This window comes from Triturus cristatus, chromosome 5_2, assembly GCF_964204655.1.
Source record: "Triturus cristatus chromosome 5_2, aTriCri1.1, whole genome shotgun sequence".
In the NCBI taxonomy this organism is placed as follows: domain Eukaryota; kingdom Metazoa; phylum Chordata; class Amphibia; order Caudata; family Salamandridae; genus Triturus; species Triturus cristatus.
In genome coordinates, this window is record NC_140588.1 from 369,649,838 (window position 1) to 369,666,854 (window position 17,017).

Consider the following 17,017-nt stretch of genomic DNA (forward strand, 5'->3'; position numbering starts at 1 on the left):
CATAGCGAAGCCAGAAAAGATTCATGCTGCAAAGCCATAGAATCAGCCGAGGGGAGTCTACCCAAGAGTGACAGAAAGCAACCCACAGCCATGCCATATGGCCTCAGTAGTTCACGCAGGAGTGGCAGAGTAAAAGCTCATGGGAATGACTTGTAGCCAACCTGTCACAGTATATTCTCAGAGAAGTCCAAAAAGGAGCAGCATCAGAGCAAACCATGGGAAAGGGCTGTATACAGGGCCGTATACAGAATAGTGACACAAAATGCTCTGAGACATCAGCTTAGGAGAGGCAGGGAGTAATTAATTGAAATGGGTATTACAAGCCAGCCAAAATGTATGCTCTGAGGAGCCCACTCAAGAGTGGCACAGGAGCACCTTTAGGAATCAAAAGGCACCATAAGTGCTTGAGTCTGTGGGACCACTCTGAAGTGATGATGGTGTGACCCAAGAAAACTGAAATGGCCCAATGAATTCAGCAAACACCCCACGTTAATTGTCTATACGTCTGTGTAGTCCATCTAGTAACTGTGATTTTTGTGACCCAGGAAATCCTGGGACGCCATTTGTGCTCTGATGTTGCATACCAAAGGAGACAAGTAGGTTCTTAATAGGCTAGATTTAGTGAAAATGGGCCAGAAAGAGATAAAAGGAGCAATAGCATGTTTGGGGGTGAGCTATTGGTTCTGTGTCAAACTCTTTAGTATACACTCTGGAGAGATGACTGTGCTACCCAGAAGTATGGCTGCCACTTGAGGCCTGGGGTGAGGCTGCATCCATGAATAGTCTTGAAAGAGAGGATGGGAGCGAGTGAAAGGAGAAGGACTGGATGAAACCATATCAGAAAGGGATTAGAGAAAGGGAACCTGGGCCCATTAACCTTTCCAGACCATAACAGGCCAAAACAGGTAATATCAACAGAAGAGTGTGCCTTTATTATAAAGGTGGAGCACAACAGGAGAATCCAACTAGGTTCTTAATAAATCCGTCACTCACCAACCTAGTTGGTGACATGCTTCATCATCGGGCTCCACCAGGAGAGGCCGAATGCCACCCTGGTGTGCTACAATACCAGAATTACTGCGGAGCTGGTAGTTCGTGTTCAGTGAATGGGGAAAAGTGATCGTTAAAAATGTCACAATTGTGTCAAAAAATTAATTTTATTAGAAGCCAATCTGACATGGTTCAAAACAAAGTGTAGGACATTAAGGCTGAATAGATTATTTAGCAGAGTCCACTAGGAAGTGGTCAACATGTTTCTGCCTATGTGTTGTAATTAAACAGGCATTCGTCAGGACAGTAAGGAAGGTGTAAACCTCGGCGGTATGGGCGCGCTTAGGCCCACCCTAACCAGTGGTTATGAATGTGAAAAATGAAAAATATAAATAGATCTGGTATCCCTCGTGTTGAGAGGAACCGAGTTTATTCTGGATGATGTTGACATACACAAACAAACATGGAAAGAAAGACAAACATATAATAATTAGGCATGGTTGTATACGTTTGTCGTAGTTGGACATACAAATACTGGTGCTCTACGCGGTGCACTTTAACAGTAACACTGGCCATACGTGCAACTGTGAAGAAAAGAGTGCACTCAATACGATTAATCAACCTCTATCGAGTGAGAATAATTGACAAATAAATAAAATGTATGGTATGCCCATCACGGTCTCTATCCGTAAACAAAGAACTGTGTGTTAAACACTATGCGTAAAGCATTAGACATGGTGTTGTGGGAATGTAATATTTACAAAAAGGTAGAAGGAAGGATCTCACGTGTGATGTAGTCACTAACTACATCATGGGTCTCTGGAGGAGGGTGGTAGCAACAATGGCACACCCTAGGGATTGTAGAGAAAGAGAAGGAAAGGGTATCAGTTACATCAGCAAGACAGCAAGAAAACCCCCGTTACTTATGGCCTGGCAGTTCAAATTTACCACTTGCTCAGAGCAGGTAGTAAATGGGAGCGGATTTGTCCATGGATTGAGGTCTCCAAGATAGCACATGCAGTGAAATGTTAGTTAGCAGTCTCTCACTGTTCAGAGGCTCAAAAGTCAATGTTTTAGGTCCATAAAAGTGAAATTATGTGGGGGAGGAAATACAAAAAGGCAGATTACTATAGTAAGTAATCCAGTAAACAATTCTTGTGCCTCTTACACACTGTGGGGTATTGCTATCTGTATCACACCTGCCCCTTCAAAACCATGCTCCTGAACTGGGCTCTTACAGGTGAAGCGGAGGTGACTCGGAGATCCCCCGGAGTATCTCTCACTGTAATGAGGGACGCACACAGACATTCCTAGACCATGCCTTTCACCCCTGTTTGAATAATTGAACTCAGTACAAAAGTGGAAACAAATATTTACCAATCAAGTATGGAAAGATCACTTGTAACTGCACTTTCAGGAGTAGATTGGACTGTCCATGACCCCTAATAATTTGTAACTACTGGAAATATATGCTTACTATTAGAAAGCGCAATTTATTGCACAAAACATGCAAACTTGTGTCCATTTCTGAGATTTTAGTCCCCAATTCCAAACGTGGATAGATATGGAACTTTATCATTATTGTGCAAATTGCTGATCCCCTACATTACTCCTACATGATTAAAGAGAAGTTCCGGTATATAATAGCCAGCAAAAAATTATATGTTTAGTTCACAGGCTCATTGAACACAATGATCGGATTATCAAATAAATGTGTCTCCTTCTTTCTCAAAAAGGCATCAATAAAACTCACAATCTGGTTTGGAAATGGAATCTTTCTCTGTAAATCCTGTGCAAAATGAACCCCTCAAGCGCCCTCATTTCCCCCCTCAAGTCCATCTGGGTCCCTGTAGGGCACCACCATGTCATGAGAATGTGTTGTGGGTTCCTTCCCTTCTTTTTCTTCTGCCACCTCAACTATTCAGGTCCAAAAGATACGTGATTGCTCATTTCTTTACTAGACATCCTCTCTCTCTAAAAATGTCAATATTTTTTGTCTGTAAATTATTTGTAGTTAAATTGTACAAAAATATGTTTACTTTTCATTTTAAATTGTTTTTCTTTTTTAATGTTTTATATTTTTGTTATATTTAAATCTGTATCCATATATTTTTGAAAATATTATATTATTTACATTAAAAACAAAATTATATTAATATTTAAAATATTTGTTTATTTATATTTTTATATGTGCTTATATATGTGGGCGTTTACATTTTTAAAAGTAAGTTTATTTGTTATATTTGTTCAAATATACATTTAAATATGTTATTTCTATAAATTAATGTTAGTATTTAATATATGTTTATTTTAATATTTAAAATTATATATATTTAAAAATTGATATTTAATACAACTATATTTTTCCCCGATATTTTTGTACTTACCTTTTTTAAGTATAGGCAGTCAATATTTTTGTATCTTATATTTTTCCCTTGATATTTTTTACATCTATATTTTTGAGATTGATATTCTGTCAGTGACCTGCTTGACTTACTACCAACTAAATCAATAGTATCACACATATTCACAGAAAAATGGTTATGAATTGAAGCCTTGTTCCCTGGCAGTACTTGTGAGGATAAACATATTGTTTTGCATTTTTGGAAAGTTATGTGAGAAATCAAACAGTGTGAATGTCTGAACACTTTTGAAGGCTTACAGTTATAAGGGTCCAATGTCACTTCAAGGGTCTCGTTCTTGAATTCTGATTTTGGGACGCCGGTGTAGAACACAATATTCCCATTGAGATGAGCCGTTGCAGTGTATAGGTTCGGACTTCGGTTTATGAAAGTGATGATGACTTTCAAGTCGCTTCCTAGGACCACATTTTCCACTTCAAAGTCCATTTCAGCGTGTTGCCCCGGGACTGGGATTTCTTGCAAAGTTTCTTTTTTAACACCATACATCAGGGCGGTATCCAGAGCCAGCCTCTCTTCTTCAGTGCCTGTTGGAAACCATAAGGTTTAGATGAAAATAACAAAAATTATATTTTTGAGAAAACCAACATGCAGAAAAATAACTTCTTTACCACCCCATCGCAATCAGACAAGGAAACATACTTTGACGGTTTTCAAATGAAGAGGATGATTTAAAATAACTTGGTATTACACTATATCCATAGCTTTCAAGTATGTACACACAAATACAAATGTACACGCTAAGGAATAAAATACCTTTATTTTCTTCTTAGAACAGGACACGCATTTGTGCCAAAACAATCAGGTTATGTGCAACTTCTCTATTATGGTTAGCGCTCTACAAACCAAAAATGAGGTCACATTTTCAATGCATTCTGAAATATCTTCCTCATCCATTTCAGTAAAACATTCTGACATGTAGAGACAAACATGTGTTTCCACCACCAGCAGCAGTCAGCCAACTAACTCCCTAACAATCACTGCTGCACCACCACAGAGTTTTAATGAACAATTATAACACTAACATTTTGTATTCAAGACAAAGGTAAGGGACTATTGAACACCATTTTGTTGGAACAAGAACTGATGAATTTAAAGTCTTTCCTAATGAGCAGGCTGATGTAAGTTAGCATTGAGATGTTAATGTAGGCATGACACCAGAAGGTTAAATGTGTGAGGGGAGGTGTGTGGGCTTTTAGTAATTTGAGGCATAATGTATATTTAAAGGGGCTAAAATGAGTTAAAGAGAGAGACACCTGCATAAGTACAGCATCCCCTACTCAACCTATCCATCTACTGAGCCGCTTAATAGCTCCCTAAAAATAAAACTCTGAAATTAACCATTTATAGTTCACTAAGCTAACTATAACCTGTGCCCCTTCTATGCACTGATTATGATCTCACATATTACATCACTCTGGACATTTTGATTGACATCATTGATGACCTCACTGATGACATTTCAAATGACATCATTGATGACATCACTGATAACAACATAGTCATATACATCATAGAGTTACTGAGCATAAATGTGTGGGTCCATAGCAAGGAACTAGAGTAAGTCTTGAAGGCAAAAGTGATTGTGCATGTTGAAAAGTTAATGGTGCACAGTTTACAAATCACTAAGGTTTGGGGTGCAAGATAAACAAGGTAAAGGCTGAGAGGACCTGATGTGGGTTCTAGAGGTATGTTTAAAAGTAGGTTGAGGCTTAAAGCCAAAGCCTGCTCCAAACGATCTGTGAGAAAGGCCAAGTCTTCAGTTGGCAATAGGTTATCCACCATTGGATATCTGGGCACACGTTCATGCTAAACAGCTGTAATACAGTGTTATAGACAAATTCTATGTAGAAAGACGTTCATAAGATGTGAATACTTATTCCCTGAACTTCGCTGAAGAATTTGAAACATTGCAGGTTGTTCAATAATGTAAAATGTAGCAGTGTCCCTCTTAGAGGTGGTTTATTGTGCACTGGTGGTGTAAGCAAGGCTCTAAGATTGTTTGCCATTGTGCCTATCTCAGGAATGTGTGTATTGCATTTTAATTAACTACGAAGGGCTGTCCATAGGGCCTGAAAAAAGATGTCTTTTCAGTAGCAAATCTATACCTGTCAATGTCATGATTTAAAATTGTGAGCTATGTGAAGTCTTTAATAGGCGAATCACATTACCCCAGGCGAATAGAAAATTGTCCACATTACATGTTGAATTACTTCAAGTCAATAAAAACTATAGGACAGTGTCACAATGATTGTATGATGTCATCCGTGATGTAATTTGAGATGCCATCAATGATGTCATTTAACATGTCATGGGTGATGTAATTTGTGAAGTCATAATTAGTGCATGGAAGGAGCAACAGTTATAGATAGCTCACTCAGTCAATTATAAAGGTGAATGTTTGTGATTTTTTGGATTTTAAACGTTAGTTGTTATCTTATTTCAACACCTAACTATAGCACCGCATTAACCTTTGTTTTTGTTAATGAATTTCTAGGGTTTTTCAACATAAACTAAAATCTTATTACATACCTAGCTGTAACGTCACATTGGCCTTTGTTTTTTTCAGTGAATTTCTGTTTTTTGTCATTCATATGCAGCCAACTCTCCCGCGACATACATCCTTCAGCCGTGTGCAGCAGGGGGTAGTTTGCAGGGCCCTGTCTCCCAAAAGACCCTGTGCCCAACCCACCCCTGCCCACAACCATGTGCAGCGGTCAGTTTGAGCATGGCCTAGCACTCGCTAACCCGGCCATAGGTGTCCAACTCCCCCTATGCCCAGCCGTCTGCAGTGCACAGTGGGAGGTTGGCTACAGGGGCTAGACCTGCAGCCACCCCCTGCGACGAACACCTAATGGTGGTCAACCTCCGCTGTATAGGGATTTAGGTCATGTGGAGCTGGAGTTGCCTGTGGTATCCAACCCTCTGCTAACACCCATAGAGTGGGTCTGGTCCTGGAGGACTGAAATGGGGAGAAAAAATTCCCTCAGCCAATCAGAGGGCCCTATTTTAAAACAGTTTTGGCTCCACAGGCCTCCCACTCGATCAACCATCTAGATATATCTACATTTTTTTTAACTCCTTCCAGCCCAAATTGAGCACTTCTTTAAATGCAAATTTCTCTTAAACGGCTAAATGGATTTACACCAAATCCCAAAAACACTTTTTGAGTGAAGCCATATTTCCTGCATCAGAGAGCAAATTTTCCTCGAGGACTTAACCTGGGAGATCATAATTTTGGGACCTTCCCTCGATTTGTTTTTGGCCTGCACTTGACTGATCAGCTCAAATCTTTCCAAGAAGGAGCTGAGGTAGATGATCTTTTTGGGGGGAATTCTTGAGTAGATTCATCAAACAGCACCAAAGTTATTAGCAAAAACAAAAAAAGTCTCTTTCTTTTAAAAACTAGGGCCTATCTGTAACTACACAATGGCAACCACCAATATGTTATTATTTTTAGTCCCAGACATTTGCTTTGCTTTTCATGAGCTCTTCAGCAAAGCAGCATGAAGAGTGAAAAACGTGTTCTGGGCTAAGAAAAATAAAATATTTGAACGAAGTTATCAAGCCTTGCTCCATTTAAAAGACTGCAACTTTGCCATTGTAAGGGCTACTGAGTCTGGTTTCACTTGAAACTCACAGATGCAGACTATTAGAGCATGACATCCCTGTTTCGAATGCAGCCAAGGTTGTTTTGCACAAAATGGTTCCTGTGGTCAATGGATCACATCAAAAGGGGATGATCCTTGCAATACCATGCTGTTCGTTGAACAGTTAAGAAGACGCTGGTCTTTAAGTGTTATGCTGCAAACATGTTTGGTGCTCAGTTCCTGCTATGCTTCCCCAAAGAGCTCATGTAGAGCGAAAAATGTGTCTGGGGCTAAGAAAAATAAAACATTTGAAAGATGGACCACGTGGACCAAAATGCATAGGGAGGGCTACTTAGTCTGGTTTCAGTTACAACTCACAGATGCACACTGTTGGTGAATGCCAGTCCAGTTTTGAGTGCGGCCACAAGGAAGTAATTTTGCATAATATATAGGGCTCTGGGAAACTGCTGTTGTTCTGTAGTCATGGCTCACCTCAGTTGCAACTTTCCATAGTAAAAGGTTTTTCAGATTTGCTTGGGAACTGTTTGACAAATCTTAATGAAATAGGACATATTTTAACGCATCAAACAAAGTTTCTTCATCTCTATTGTGCAAATCGATCAAGAGTGTGTGAAATCTTATGTAAGGAGGTCCAGAAATAGTATTTCCCTTTCTAAATTTCATAGGGGTTTTTGCACTCGCTACAGCAAAGCATGCTGAACAGAATACTCTACACTAGCCATGAATATAGAACTTTACTTGGAATAGGCCTTTCTTATGATTTTGTGTAAATCCATGCAATAGTTTTTGATATATATATATATACAGTACAAAAAGTGATCAGGTGTGCTTAGAAGGGTTAATTTTAGCATATATTGTCAGGGATCTAGAACCTCCAAGACTATTTCTACATTGGCAAATGATCTTGATTGGTCCAGGGGGATAATCTCATCCACGATTTCAGAATCCCAGATTCCTGAGTACTGAAAGAATGCAAAGATAGACAAAGCAGCCATTTTGTGAAATATTGGGCTCGCAAACGATGCTTAAATACTAGTGTCAGGAAAAATAATGATTGGAAGCACATGGACGTTAATTGAGCATACTGCACTCCAAGGTATAACTAGAGCACACTAGAGGTGGAAGCTCTATTGAACATTTCTTCATTTTATTTTTTAAAGCATTTTCATTCCATTGTCTGTGCACTTTAAGGGAATTCTGATGACATTGCTTTTGAAAATTAAAATAAAATGAAACCTCTGCTCTTTTCCCTAAACCTTTTTTTAACAAAGAGGAAAGACTCTTGATTTGTCTAACTCATGAGCGAGAGAAAAGATAAGAGAACATAAGAGCATTAAAATATGTGGGGCTCCAACCAGGGAGACATCCGTTACATCGCTGTCTTCACACCGCAATACCTTTACAACGCAGGCATTTCAACGCAAGTCATTACAACTACTTGCGCTGGATGGCGCTCTAAGCTAAGGAATAGTAGGGTTTACTATTCCAACAACTTCCCTACTGTAATGAAGGCTGGAGTTGGAATAGTAAATTATGCTATTCCTAAGTCCAGCGCCCTGCAGTGCAAGTCGTTGTAACGACTTGCGTTGTAATGCCTGCGTTGTAAAGGTATTGCGGTGTGAAGACCACGATGTAACGTTACATATTCCTCCAACCATGGCCAACAGTTGCTGGGGTCCCACATAGCTCTGCTACCAACAATCCCCCCCCCCTTTACTTTACACCATCTTCAGTCATGAAATGGCAACCTGGAAAAGTTTACACGAGATAGATGAACTAGCTCCATCAATAACCCTGGTCTGCCTGGGACCATGGGAGGGGTGGATTCTACATGCTTCTAGTGTTCTCCAGTGGTTTTGAGCACATACCAGGATGGCTTACCCACCTCAACTACCATGTTTCTATCTCACTGACCTGGCTTTGTGGGCAGAATGTGTTACATCCCATATAATCTGTGCATACCTGCAGCCTAGCCCAGGAAGCTGAGGGCCATTCGATGGATTTCCTCTCACCTCCCCCATCACTGCTTCCTGGGCCCCCACCCTTACCCAGTGTTGATTGGGGCAATATGTATGCAGCCCACACACCTCCTCAGCATCTGACACTGCTACAATGCAAATTGGTATAGTGAATATCTGATTACTGGTACTAGTTTCTCATAAATTATTCAGTGTCTCAGTGACAGCACAAGCTAGAACGATAGCACTCTGATCTGATGTCAGTGGGATTTACCAAACTTCTCCATATTATAGGGTGGCTCCTGGATTCCCTGTGATCCATAGTATTAAAGCCTTTTGATGATATTGTAAAGAAAGACAGCTGTCACCCAACATCTCTGACCTTCTTCACTCACACTATTGGTGGTGGGGCAAGATGGACTGAACCTCTGATAGCTGTCTGCAGGCTCCTCAAGCAGGAGACACAAATGTTCTGCAAGTTCCCTAACCATACTATTAAAACAGTATTCGCAACAGTATCATGGGGCCTGTTCACACAACACAAATGTTTTGTGGGGAGGCCTCAATTCCTCACAAAACATGATAGAAAAAACACAAACAGTACAATACTGCTTAAGTGTCATGATTAAGTGAAAACCTATTGCCAAATCTTAGTTGTTTTATAATTTGAAATTTCATATGTTCATTATCTGCTCAATGGGTAAAAGAAAGGAGGTCTAAACAGCAGGCACTGGTTTCCTCTTGTGTAATCTGTATACTCTGTAAAAGCTTTGGGGTCTGGCAGTATTGAGACTACATGCCCTGCGTTATGCTATCTAAAGCTTCCAGATATACTGTTGCTTTCTCTAGCATCTCACTGTCAGGTTCAACCTAGCATGACAAAAAATTAACCGTAAGTGGGTCAAATTTCTGGCAGTGATATCACTTCATTAAACTATAAAAGACACCATTGACTCATTTTGGAATTTGAAGGCCTCCAGTAGTGCAAGGATTGGAGCCGCGTCAGTGTGGTGCGACACCAGGCTGGACACCTTCTCCCAGGTGGCCTGCGAAAGATTTGTTTCTTGCAGCAAATATAGCTCAAAGCAGTTCAGACTAGAAAATCTTACCTGCTGAGTTCCACTTATCATGGAGAAAACATGGCTCTACCACCCACATCTTATGTCCAGGTTAGCGCTCAATCACAGCTGCCTTCTGGTCATACAATTGTTTGGTCAGCTCTTGACTAGTCTCCAAATTTCTGTTGGACGTTTTCCATGTACTGGGCCGTCGTGGAGTTTGCAGTGGCGGCTCCACTGCTAAGGTGGAGGAGCGTCGCCCTACTGCTTTTTTACAGTGTCTCAAAGGGAAAATAAAATAATAACTTGCGTTATTATCATTTAATTTTCTCCAACTTCCACCCACTTTACGTTATGGGGTGGGGGCAGGGGAAAATGGTAGCACACTCCTAAAGTGCCCTTCGGGCCGCCCAATACAGTCTTGCGCACTTCGCATGCTCTCCATGCAGGCTTCATTACAGCCCAGGTGGAAAACATGCCCAGGCCCCCAGTCAGCGTCTGAGCGCCAAAACACGGCTCTCAGACCAATCACAACACTGCTACGGCAGAGTTGTGATTGGCTGACTGGTTGTGTGGGTGTGCTTCCAGTAAGGCCGAGTGAGGGAGGACTATGGAGGTGAGGAAGTGGCGAGAAGGTGCGTTTTTTATTTTTTGTATTTCCTGCGTCCTTCCCTCCCTCCCCACCCCCTACCTTCTGCGCCCTCCCACCCCCACCCCCCTAACTTCTGTCAGTGCCAGTTTGGTCACATTGTATACTCTGCCACATCCTATGTGGGCTTCTTTGGCGCATTTTCCACCTTTCACACATAAAACTCAAGGGACCTCTGACAGTATGCCAAAATATAATGTCAATTAAAGTCATAACCGAACTGCGGAACCTACCTATATACAACCAACAGCAGGGTAACATGATATTCACTTTTTATATGTAAAAGGCTCTTTCAGCCACATAATCATACCTTTTAGGATCTTGATGACGCTCTCAATGGGCCTGTTGGTCTGAGGGTGATAAGGCATGGAGAATTTATAGGTAACCCAATAATCATCCCACATCACATTCATAAAGGCTAATATGAAGGGTTTCCCCCTGCTTGAAACAACCTCTTTAGGGTGGGTAAAAAAAACAACAAAAAACAGCAAGGCTCTGGCCTTTATTGATGCCATCCACTGTGGTGCTACATAGGTGAGATCCAGAGAAGACCCTAGTAGGTGAGACAGGTGGGCGGTCAGCCTTGATGAATGTTTGACTACAGGAGTCCGCTACTTCTGGGATCTAATGTAGCTACTGCAAATACGTAGCTAGTGTTTTAACCAGACGGTGGTTCCGTAAGTATGGTTAAACCAGCGCACCTTAGCGCGTTTGCTGAAATATATACACGTGGCTTATTTTTTGCCACAGCACATTTTTTCTCAATGTATGGTCCTGAAGAAAGCCTCACTATTGTTGACGAGGCTTAAACATGTTGACCAGTTTTTGAGCGATAACGAAGACAAATTGCCTGCTTCACTCTATCACCCTTTTCTCTTTTAACTACATCCTGGCCCGCTGGGAATACAACATTTTGTCAGCAAGGAGTACCAGAGGCATTTTTAAACTTCACCACTGTTTTGAGCACACATCACACTGAAACAAAATCCGCTCAGCTGTAATTAACCCCTTCAGCGCGGCGGGAATTCCCCCGCGGTGCTGAAGGGTTCGAGCGCGGGCGGGGCCATGACGGAACGGTTCCGTCATGAGCACAGCGCAACCGATGCTCATGACGGAACCGTTCCGTCATGGGCATGGAAGGGGTTAAGACGTCGAAGCACAGCTGGGTTGCATTTGGCTGCCCAGCTGGGAACCCGATGATGAAGCATGCCACCAACTAGGTTGGTGGGTGAGGGTTCTTCTTAAAAACCTATGAGGTTCCTGGCACTCCAATACTTCCAACAGATTCTTCCTTGCTTAAGGATTAACTAGTGGGTCCGTCCACGTTGTTTTTAATAGATGCCAATTGAGTGACATCATTTATTGTACTAAAGAAAAGAGGAGTTGGCCTAACGGCTAGGGCGGTCGACCTCGAATCTGGGAAACCGGGTCCGAGTCTCGGCAATGAACAATCTGTGGTGCTGGGCAAATCACTTAATCTCCCCATGCCTAACAAAAATTAATGAATGTGTCCTCATGTAACGCAACTAGTGCTATGTAAAGTACTCTGATACCTGATACCTTCGGGTCAAGTTCGCGCTATATAAAACTCCGTAAAAAAAAGAACACCAGCATTCAAGAAATAACCTATTTTTTATCTGGAAGAGTCTCTGTCTTATTTTTATTTGCCATTGTCTGTATCAGTTAAGTTCTAATCTTTTGATGGCTTGGCTCATGCTTTGGCTCTGGGAGCCAAGCCAGAGCTCTAGCTCGGTTCTCTCTAGATTTGCTGGCTTGCCCAGCTACACTGTGAAATCAGGAGGTTAGTGGTCCTACGTCTACGTTCAATAACACAGTATATTGCTTCTCTCAATGGTGCCATAATGTCTCAAAAACATGACCTGGCACAAATGTCACCCCTCCCTTTACTGAATTCGGATTGTTTTCCGTAGTCATCAATTACAACCGGCCAGGTTTAAGATCGCTTTTAAAAATCAAAATCACAATTCTCAGGTGCTCTAGTAAAATTGCGATTGCACAAATACAGTAGAAGCGGTATGTAAAATCCCATTCTGGTGAATTAATAATTTTATAAAAAATCTTCCTGGTGGACATAGGACACTCTGGAATAAACGTGATCAAGACTAGAAATATTGATCTACAGCAAATTTGGGGATTCTGTCTGACAAAATCAAATTAAACAAACACGTAATCAACGAAATCATTTGTGACTCAAGCTGAAGCACTTAGTGCCATAGAAAATGAAATTTGCAGAACAGATAACAGACGGTTTCGCTCTGAAATTAGCCTATGTATTGTGATCCCTTCAACAGATAACTGCCTGTTGACCTCTGATTAATTGTGTGGGCGCAAAGCTCATTTGTAGGTACTTCCCCGCATGGTAACCCGCACAGCCTCAGGCAGGACGGTGGTGCAGAGTATTGTTGATTTGGACTTGTACTGGCCTCACCCTTTTGTCAGGACTAGGCTATGATTCTCTGACGTAGTCTAAGCTGCTTTTTCTCATTCCAAGTTGGTCTGGGTGTGATTTTACCACTCCGAAGCTATAATACTGGGATGGTAAAATGACTTTGGCATTATTTGGTTTGGCGTGGGTAGCACTTGCTAAAACTATGCTTAAAGGCTTAGATAAGCAAGCTTTGGCAAAGCCAATAGGTCTCACTTCTGTGTGAGCTATTGCCTTTGGCAATGTGTTTTAACCATTATGTACCCCAGTGTGGCTGCTGTTCAGCATGACTAAACGTTAGTGGCGGGGAGTGGGGTGGGGTAGGTTGAAGCGGGTTTGATTATGGTAGACCAGAACGGGGTAGATTGGGGAAGAATGGAGTGGGTTAGATTGGCATGGAGTGGAGTGGGGGTAGAGTGGGCTAGAATGGAATTGGATGGATGGGGTAAATTGGAATCGGGGAGTTGGGTAGATTAACATGGTAGATTGGAGTGAGGTAGATTAAATTGAGGTAGATTTGGGTGGAGTGGAGTAAATTGAGGTAGATTAGAGTAGGGTAGATTGGAGTGGGGTAGCTAGGATTAGGGTAGATCGGGGTAGATTGAGGTAGAGTGGAGTGGGATATATTGGGGTAGATTGGTGTGAGGTAGATTGTGGAAGTGTGGAGTAGCGTGGATTGGGGTAGATTGGAGTGGGGCAGACTGGAGTGCAGTCAGGTAGATTGGGGTGGAGTGGGGTAGATTGGGTGGATTATAGTAGGGTGAAATGGAGTGGGGGTAAATTGCGGTAGTTTGGAGTTGGGTAGATTGGGATGGAGTGGGGTAGATTGTGGAGTGGGGTAGATTGAAGTGGGATGGGGTGAGGTAGATTGAGTGTGGTGGAATGGGGTGGATTGGGGTAGAGTGTAGTAGAGTGGGGTAGATTGCAGTGGAGTAGATTAGGGTCTATTGAGTGGGTAGATTAAAGTGGGGGAGTGATGTACAATGAATTGGGAAGATTGAGGTAAAATAAAGTGGGATAGATTAGAGTGAGGTACAGTGGAGTGGGATATATAGGGGTAGATTGGAATGGAGTGGGGTAGATTGGGGAAGAGTGGAGTGCAGTGGATTGGGGTAGATTGGAGTGGAGTGGGGTAGATCAGAGTGGGGTAGAGAGGAGTAGATTGGAATGGAGAGGGCTAGTTTGGGTGGTTTATGGTAGGGTAGATTAGAGTAAAGTGGGGCAGAATGGAGTGGAGTGTGGTAGATTGGAGTTTGGTGGATTGGATGGGGTAGATCGGAGTAGGGTAGTTTGGGATGGAATTGGGTAGGGTAGATTGGAGTGGGATGAACTGGGGTGGATTGGGGTGGAGTGGGTTAGATTGGACTGGGATGGGGTCGTTTGGGTGGCATGTGGAACACTGGATTGAAGTAGAGAAGGGTAGATTGGATGGAGTGTGATAGACTGGGGTAGAGTGGAGTGTGGTAGATTGGGTGGATTGGAGTGGGGTAGATTAGGGTAGAGTGGAGTCAAGATTGGAGTGGAGTAAGATAGACTGGGGTAAATTGGAGTGGAGTGGGGTAGAGGTAGATTGGGTGGATTACAGTGGGGTAGATTGGAATGGAGTGGGGGAGATTGGAGCGGGGTAAATTGAAGAGGGATTATTTTTAGTGGGTTAGAGTAGGGTGGTGGGGTGGAGTAGGGTGGGGTAGAATAGGGTAGATTGGGATAGAGTGGGGCAAATTGGAGTGGAGTTGGTTGGATTGGAGTGAGTAGATTGGAGTGGGGTAGATTGCAATGGGGTGGATTGGGTTGGAGTGGGTTAGGTTTGAGTGGAGTGGGGTAGATTTGAGTGGAGTGTGGTAGATTTGAGTGGGGTAGATTGGAGTGGGGTAGATTTGGGTAGAGTGGAGTGTGGTGAAGTAGAGTGGATTGGGAGTAGATAGAGTGGAGTGGAATGCCAAAGGTAAGCAACAGGCAGAATGCATTCCTTGATCAGCTTTCTGAATGTCTCTAAAATGTCCTTGGATGGTAGGCTTCAACCTAAAAATGACAAAAGACTGTCACCCTTCTAGCTCACCATGGATGGCATTGTATTTATCCAATGCTGACTAATTCTGCTAGAAAAACAGATATGAAGTGAGCTCATTGAGAGTGTCATTAGTGTTGTAGATACGCTTCATATAAAGAAGTTGCTCTCCACCTAGGGACCGTCAACTTCCCAGACTTCCCTATCTCTGTTTTTCATGATTTATGAAGCACTGTAAGTCTGGAAAGGTACGGTTTGGATTTAGGCTAAGATATTTGGTAGCACAATACCTTTGTGCTCAATAGTCGGAAACCATCTGGACTAACAAGCACACCAAAATCCCAAATATTTGTCACATCAAGCCTACCTTCGGAAAACTTATATTGATCCGTAATATCCTGTATTTCATCAGATCCAATCGCTTTTGTCAAAATCTTCCTCCCAACGTGTGTTTTATCAACATATACCAGTTCCTTAGAACCATCCTTCATTGAATTGTAGTACACAACATCACTGTTAACCTGCACGAGAATAAGAAAATGGCAATTAGGAACATCGTTTTCATTTATTAACTCTAAATGTAATCAGCAAATGCGCTACAAAGGAGACATGTTAAAGACAAAATAAGATATTAGACTACTATAATACTAGTGCACCATGTAGTAACGCAGGTCAGACCACGTCTTGAAATAATGTCCTTATCGTTGAACAGTTCTACAACAATAGATTTTTATACAAACGTACTATGATCAGAGACATAGCTATCAATAGAGCAGCAGGGGCTGTGGTGCCAGGGATCAAAGGTTAGAGGGGCCTCTGCACCTTACTTATAGCTCTATTTCAGAATCTAAACAGGAGATAAAATATCAATTTTCCATGCTGGCTTTAGAGTGCAAGGCACTCTTGCTGCTAATAATCCAGCCTGCATTGTAACATCACAGTAGCATCTTCCTCTGAGTCACCCAGTGCCTCTGAGTCACCCAGTGCTTAATTTGAACCAGTAGTTTATGGTAGCGAGCACCAGTACTGGGGCCTGGGACTCTTCTTTGCAGGTGAGTGTCACTGGTCAAAAAGAGTAAATTTCAAAGTATACACCATGGCAGGAGGAGATCTTCATTCTCGCCTACTTTGCTGATCCTCTCACATCATTGCCGAGCCTCACATTTGCTGAGGGCTAGCTCTGCTGGGTGAAACGTCTTATTCAGCCTAGGTATGGAATGCACGTGCACATATTCTCTTTGTCCCCGCTGTGTGTGCTCGCCCTGTCCACCCCCTCCGCTGCTTTCCAATCTGTGTACGTTTTCAACAATATCTACGTCTCTTAATATTTGAACTAGCTAACGAGGTCATGAGAAAAATCTGAAAATTAGCAGGCAACATAACCATGGGTGTCTGTTATAATTAGTTTGTAGTTTAATGAAGCTGCTGCTTTAAACATTAGAATGTATGTACACAGGCATTCCTTTTGCATTGTCATCTGTTGTGACTGGTCAGGTGCAGGATGCACCGCGTTAAAAGCTCTTGGCTATTCCAATAACGTATAGTTTCTTACCTGTCGTGTAGTTTTGCAGCTTGAAGACTTTCTGGATTCACTATGCTGTGCATTATTCCGCCATCTAGTGGTTGGGTCCAGAATTGTTGTCTTTTCTCTTTTTTTTTCGTGGCCCAGGTGGGCGTCGACATACCACCATTTGGTGTCTTTCGTGACGTAGACGTGCTTGGTCCGGAAGCTCCCATCTTTGGTCGCCATCTTTAGATTCTTTTTTCTTGTCTTGTATTACTGTTTCTTTTCTTTAAGCTCTTAAAGTCTTATTCCTGGTTTAATCCTCATCCTCCTGTCTCATCTTTCTGGTGGAGGAGGGTGGGATCGCTAGTGA

General features: G+C 42.1%; 1 protein-coding gene across 1 annotated transcript in view; it reads right to left on the reverse strand.

Annotated features, from left to right (window-relative positions):
* The window catches only part of F13A1 (coagulation factor XIII A chain), a 352,278-nt gene that overhangs the window by 55,420 nt on the left and 279,841 nt on the right, over nt 1–17,017 (reverse strand). The window contains exons 11-12 of the mRNA XM_085607215.1: nt 15,508–15,661; nt 3,653–3,937 (exon numbers count right to left, since the gene is read on the reverse strand). Coding sequence (XP_085463341.1) covers nt 3,653–3,937; nt 15,508–15,661 — 439 coding nt within the window. The remainder of the gene's footprint in view (nt 1–3,652; nt 3,938–15,507; nt 15,662–17,017) is intronic.